The following is a 6,107-nucleotide window of genomic DNA, read 5'->3' on the forward strand; positions in this document are numbered from 1 at the left end:
TGACTCTATGTTAGGTCTCAGAGTGTATGAGATTCCCTGCTCCTGTGGAATTTCTTACATAGGGAAAATCGAAAGATCCTTCAAAGCTCGGTTGAAAGAGCACATGGTTGACACCTTCCACAATTGCATTGCGATATCTGGCAAGATTAAGCATTCCCATTCGACCAAACACCTCATTTTTTTGAAAAAACCAAAATCTTAGCTTCAGACCCTTATCATTCTAACTAGATCATTAGGGAGGCCCTTGAAATTGAAAAACATCCTAATAATTTTAACCAGGATGATGGATACCAATTAAGCCAATCCTGGAAACCCACCATCCATTTCTTATCATCTAAACCCTTTCCCTCTAATTTAAATTCTCACCCATCCTAACCCTTCCTCCTAGAATTATTCTTATGATTATTATTTCTCTTCTCATAGTTGGTTCTATTCCTCATTATATTATTTAATTAATTTAATTTGATTATTAAATTACCCTTCCAATTCTATCCATCTTTGACATATTTAATAAAGTTAAGATATTTAATAATTTAAATAATATCTCTTTCCAATTCTTGAATCTTTGACTCTTGCCTATCTCCAACCACCATTTTAACATTTATTTGTTGTAATTCCACATTATTCCAAGTTGATTTATTTATGTGTTTTCCCTCCCATTAATAATACCCTTAAATCTTATAAATAATTATATCTTCGATTTAATTTATAAAATAAATAATAATATTTTTAATTCTAATACTTATCTATAAAAAAAATTAACTAATTAAAAATAAATTTTTATTTTTAATCTGTTAAATAATTTATTATCATATATATATAGGTATATATTTCTTTTCAAATGTTAACCTTATGTCTTTTTATTACATCCTATCATCATGTATATATAGTAATCCAATTGCAATCAATTTGAGATAACCTACCTTCCTTGTCACGGAGAGCAAGCTTCCTAGCCTTCGTGCTGGCCCCAACTGATACCAGAACGAAAACAAAGATCTGCGCACATGCTCTAGCTGCAGATTCGTCCTGCCAATGTGCTCAAAATAGGGATTGCAGCATAAAAAGCACCATTCATGACCTCCGACCTCAGTCAGATACACAACTACGACGACCTCATGAGCCCTTTGATTACAAGATCGTTCGTTGCTTCTCAGTCGCTGCTCCAAGATCCGCAAGAAATAATGAGACCAAGAACAAATCAGACCCACATGAGGCCTTTGAGCCTGCGACCGCCCAAGAAAGCTAGATCCTGCCAGATAATACTTTGTTAACCACATATGCACGATCGTCTGGGCGCAAACTAACTCGCTGAAAGCGAAAACGCCCATCTGCTTAGCCAGCAATTTTGTCTGACAAAAATAGTTGGATCTGCAACAAACCATTCATAAAAATGCATGGCCGGAAAGCTTCCTCTGATACCACCAAAAGTAGTTATGTGCTCGGCAGCAACGACCCTGCAGTTTCTGCACATGCAAACATAAACCCTAGCGGAGCTCATCGTGTCCTCAAAATATGGCAGTGATATATCATTCATATATATATATATAAATTACATTTAATTTAATAATTTAGAAATTTTTATGAAATTTAAGGCAGAACAAATTACATTAATTTAATTTAAAAACTTTTATTTCCATTGAATATGAACTTTTAAGCCTAAGTGATTTTAAAATTTAAGGGGGATACATACTCTAACTTGAATAAAAGAACATGAGGGTATGTAGCCTTTTTTAAAGTGGTATTGAATTCATGGAGTGGACAAAGGTTGTGTGCTAAAGTGCTATAAAGTATAGTTCGCAAGGTTGAATTTGAATGTGAATTAGAATTTGATTTGGTATGGGAAAAAATATATTACTTATAAGAAAAATTTGGTAATATATTTCTTATATATATTTAAATATATTTTTTTTTATTATTTCAAATCATTGAAATGTATAATTTATAATATTGAAAACTATAAAAAAATGTTTCAATTATAAATATTGTCCATTAAATTATATATTAGACCAATTAGCTTCGTTTTACATTTAGAATAACAAGTAAAATGATACTTAATATAGAATGAATTTCCAAAAAATTTCACATTACAATGAGCTATATAAATTCCATAGATTCATAATGAAATGATATATTAAGTATTTGCAAAAATTCTTTAAAAATATATATTTAAATTATCAATTACTAATTACTCATTTATCAAACCAAACCTACTTTTAATTTATAACATATAAGAATAACATCTATTAATACAAAATGTTAAATGTAAATATAGGAATTAGGGTATGAAGCACATTATGATATTTGGTATTATTATAATGTTATAGTTGGGTTTCTATGTGGTAATTCGTTTGACATAAGCGTATGATGGTTTGCATGTGAGATGATACACGTGTCCTTTCAAAAATATGTATGTATGAAGGTCTGTATGTGGATGATACACGTCTCCTTTCAAAAAAGTATGTATGAAGGTCTGTATGTAGATGATACACGTGTTTTTTCAAATCGGAGGATATATATATATATATTTATTTATTTATTTATAAATAAAGATGTGATAGTTACCCAAAAAGCTTTATCATTAATTGCAAAGTCAACAACATTTTTTTCTACAGAAATTTAAATGCATCAGAGAATCCAATTTGATCTTACATTTGGTTTTACGTTTAATTTCTATACGTCACATGTATGTCGTGCCTCCCATGGAGAAATTCATGGGGCTTCAAACCCAGACTTGGATATCCAAATTCACAGAACCATTATGTTTATCTATTAATTTAATTCGGGTACTTAGGTATCAAATTGTCTGCTCTCATCTTTCATTACATATATAATTTAGGTTTACCATGTGTCCAACCCACCTGGAGGAAGAGCGCACCGCACGGCAGACATGGCTGACGGTTTCATTAACGCCACCTGTACTGTCCTGGCCGTCTAGACCCTTATAAATCCACTGCCACACATTCCTTGGAACCCACATCTGATTACGTGCACAGAGAGCCTTCAAATTCACCAAAGTGTGAGGGTCTTTCAATCACAATGAGTAGCTGCATCTCCATGACTTCTAGAATTCAATGCCAGACAACAAAAGTTATTTTCCCAGATGGCAGTTTAACAGAATTTGGGGAGCAGATCAAAGCGGAAGAGATTATTCTACAAAATCCACACCACTTCCTCTGCGATTCGGATTCTCTGTACATTGATCGCTACTTCGCGGCTGTTAATCCAGAGGAGGAATTGGAGATGGGGCAGCTTTATTTTCTCCTTCCACTGCGTAAACTCCAATACGTGCTATCTGTGTCCGACATGGCTGCGATGCTGCACAGAGCTAATTCGGCCATAAGTTCCACAGGCTGCCGTTGTAACTGGAAAATCCCGAGTCCCCACCCAAAAGAAAAGGGCGACAGGGTTGCAGGAGGATCAAGGCCCCTGTGTTCTGTTAGGAAGGAAGCATTCAGAACAAGACGGCTTGAAACCATCCATGAAACATTAACGGCTTGAACAGATGTAGTTATGTTTTTGTAAGCTGTGAAGTGGGGTTGTCTTCACTGAAATATGATCGATCTCTCATGTCCACTGATCTGTTTCACATTCGGTTTTTAATTTCTTCTAAACCATAGTAGCAAGATTCCAACATTATATTGACATTTGTTGTATGAAAATGTATAAATGTATATTTGGTTCTGGACCTTTCCTGTATACAAAGGGGGTAATTGTATGAAATTCAAGTGAATTTTGGGAATACTAAAATTGAAGTACATATTTAGGAGAGATGGATGTGTTAGGAATATGTTGTTTATTGAGTGATTTAATACTTAATACTATTGATTTTTTTCTAAGCAATCATATAGAGGTAATAATCAAATCACTCAACTAAATAGGACTAAATTTAATACAATGAATATACAACATAGTATTTCTTAAAATATATTAAAAATATTTATATAATCACATAAATCACTAAACTAAATATTACCAAATTTAATATCATGAATATACATCATAGTATTTTTTAAAATATATTAAAAATATTTATATAATCACATAAATGTAAACTAAATACTACCAAATTTAATATTATGAATATACATTATAGTAATTCTTAAAATATATTAAAAATATTTGTATAATCTCATAAATTTAATTGAGGTATGGTGATGGTGATTGGAATATATATTAAATATGGTTTTTTATTAATTATGGTTGTGTTATGGATATATTTATTAAGATTTGACTTTTCATATATGATCACAATAAAGTATAGATGATTAATAATGATGATAAATGATTTGTGGAGTCTAAAGGTTCAAGAATGTATTGTGAAGTATAATTGAGATAGGATACTTGTATAACCATATAAATTAAATAGTTGGTAAATCCTGATAGATCAATGCATGATAAGAACCAACACTTGTTTCATGATACATCTCACATTTTTAAGATTAAAAAAATTATAAATATTAACTAAATTATAACTTTATTTGAAATTATTAGTATTATTATTAATTATAAAAGGATATATATATATATATATATATATATATATATATATATATATATATATATATATATATATATATCACTTCACCATGGGGATGGTTTATCAATACAACATGTCTAAAAAAACATAATAATCAATTTAGCTAAAAGGGAAGAAACGAAATAACTACTTTTGAGATACATCTCAACTTTTGATTATGAATAGTATTAATAATATTCCAAAATATTCTATGGAGGTTAAATCCTTACCATCGACCAGATAATTATTGTCATCGTCTACGAAGGCGGAGGAATTTCCCAGACTGCCCAAAGTGGCCAGAATCCAGGGAAAAAAACTCAAAAAATATTGCAAAGGCAATGTTTGAATCATGTTTTTGATGGTGGAAATGGATTCATCACCATCAAAAACATCCAGGGCACCTAAATTTTTGAAGTTTAACAACTGTAACTTGGATTTACAAAAATCCTTGCCAGATTTTCTCAAAATATGGCCAAAATTTTCATAACTTTCTAGGAAAAAAAGTAGACTCGTTAGACTACGACAATTAAATTTATGAAATTCTTATTCCAAAATAAACATGCTATGGGGTTAATTATGATACAATATTCTTAATTAGTTCACTTATGGAAAATGAGGGTAGGGGTGTGTTTATTACAAATAAAAATCAACACCACCTCCACTTTAATACCAACTTTATCTATGAGGGTGCTAGTTGAGGGATTAAGGTGTGTATATAAGTTATAGTCTATGTATAACAACTAAGAACATGTTTTTTCTTATTATACGTCATTGAAGGGGGTAAAGTATGCACACCTCCATAAACCAAGAAATTTAATGACTTATAGAATTTCAGAACATTGAATCTCAAACTATACCAACACAAATAAAAGGTTACCAGTGGCTTAGCCCAAAGTTTTATTAGTGAAGCACCACACATCAAACTAAAATAGATGGATGTAACACTCCCTCCCACCCCCTTGTATTATCTTGGATTGCAATAGGTGTTACTTGCATCATAGATCCAAAGTCTCAGGGGATGTGTACTTAGTGAAATTCACCCCCAAGGCTTAATAACACAAACATGAGAATAAGTCCATTGTCCAGGTGGTTTTTCAACTTCTCTCTAGCAATAAGCACCAGAGTGACTCACTTTCTCTCTAAGTTAAGCCACAAGGCTTCACCCATGGCCCAACTAGGGCATTCTCAGTTCTAGGAGACTAAACCCACTGTCCAAGTAGTTTATTAGCTCAATTTTCAAGGCAAGCGTTGTAGGAGTCTATAGACCACTATCCAAGTGGTTTATCATCTTACTTGGGAAGCACTATGTGGTTTATCATCTTCCTTAGCAAGCCCTTGGTGGTTTTAATATCTCTTTCAACAATTACCAAATTGGCTCACCTTATCTTCTTAGTGGTTTAACAACATTCCAACAAGCACACTAGTGGTTTATTAGCCCATTTGGAAAGAAATAAGTGGTTTAACAACTTATTCAATAAGAATGTAGTGGTTTATCAACCTACTCAGAAGGAATAAAGTGGTTCAATTCTCCATTGAGCTTCCCATTGAACATATAAGATTTGACACATGTAGTTCAAGGCTTTCTCATCAC

General features: G+C 32.0%; 1 protein-coding gene across 1 annotated transcript; it reads left to right on the plus strand.

Moving 5' to 3' along the window:
* The first annotated feature begins 3,054 nt into the window (after window positions 1-3,054).
* LOC149138292 (uncharacterized) lies at window positions 3,055-3,498 on the plus strand. Its single transcript, XM_089450319.1, has one exon. It carries the CDS (start codon window positions 3,055-3,057, stop codon window positions 3,496-3,498), a length of 444 nt encoding a protein of 147 aa, XP_089306445.1.
* The last annotated feature ends 2,609 nt before the right edge of the window (window positions 3,499-6,107 follow it).

Source organism: Pinus tabuliformis, chromosome X, assembly GCF_031772625.1.
Source record: "Pinus tabuliformis cultivar Carrire ecotype Pingquan chromosome X, CPIR1, whole genome shotgun sequence".
NCBI lineage: Eukaryota > Viridiplantae > Streptophyta > Pinopsida > Pinales > Pinaceae > Pinus > Pinus tabuliformis.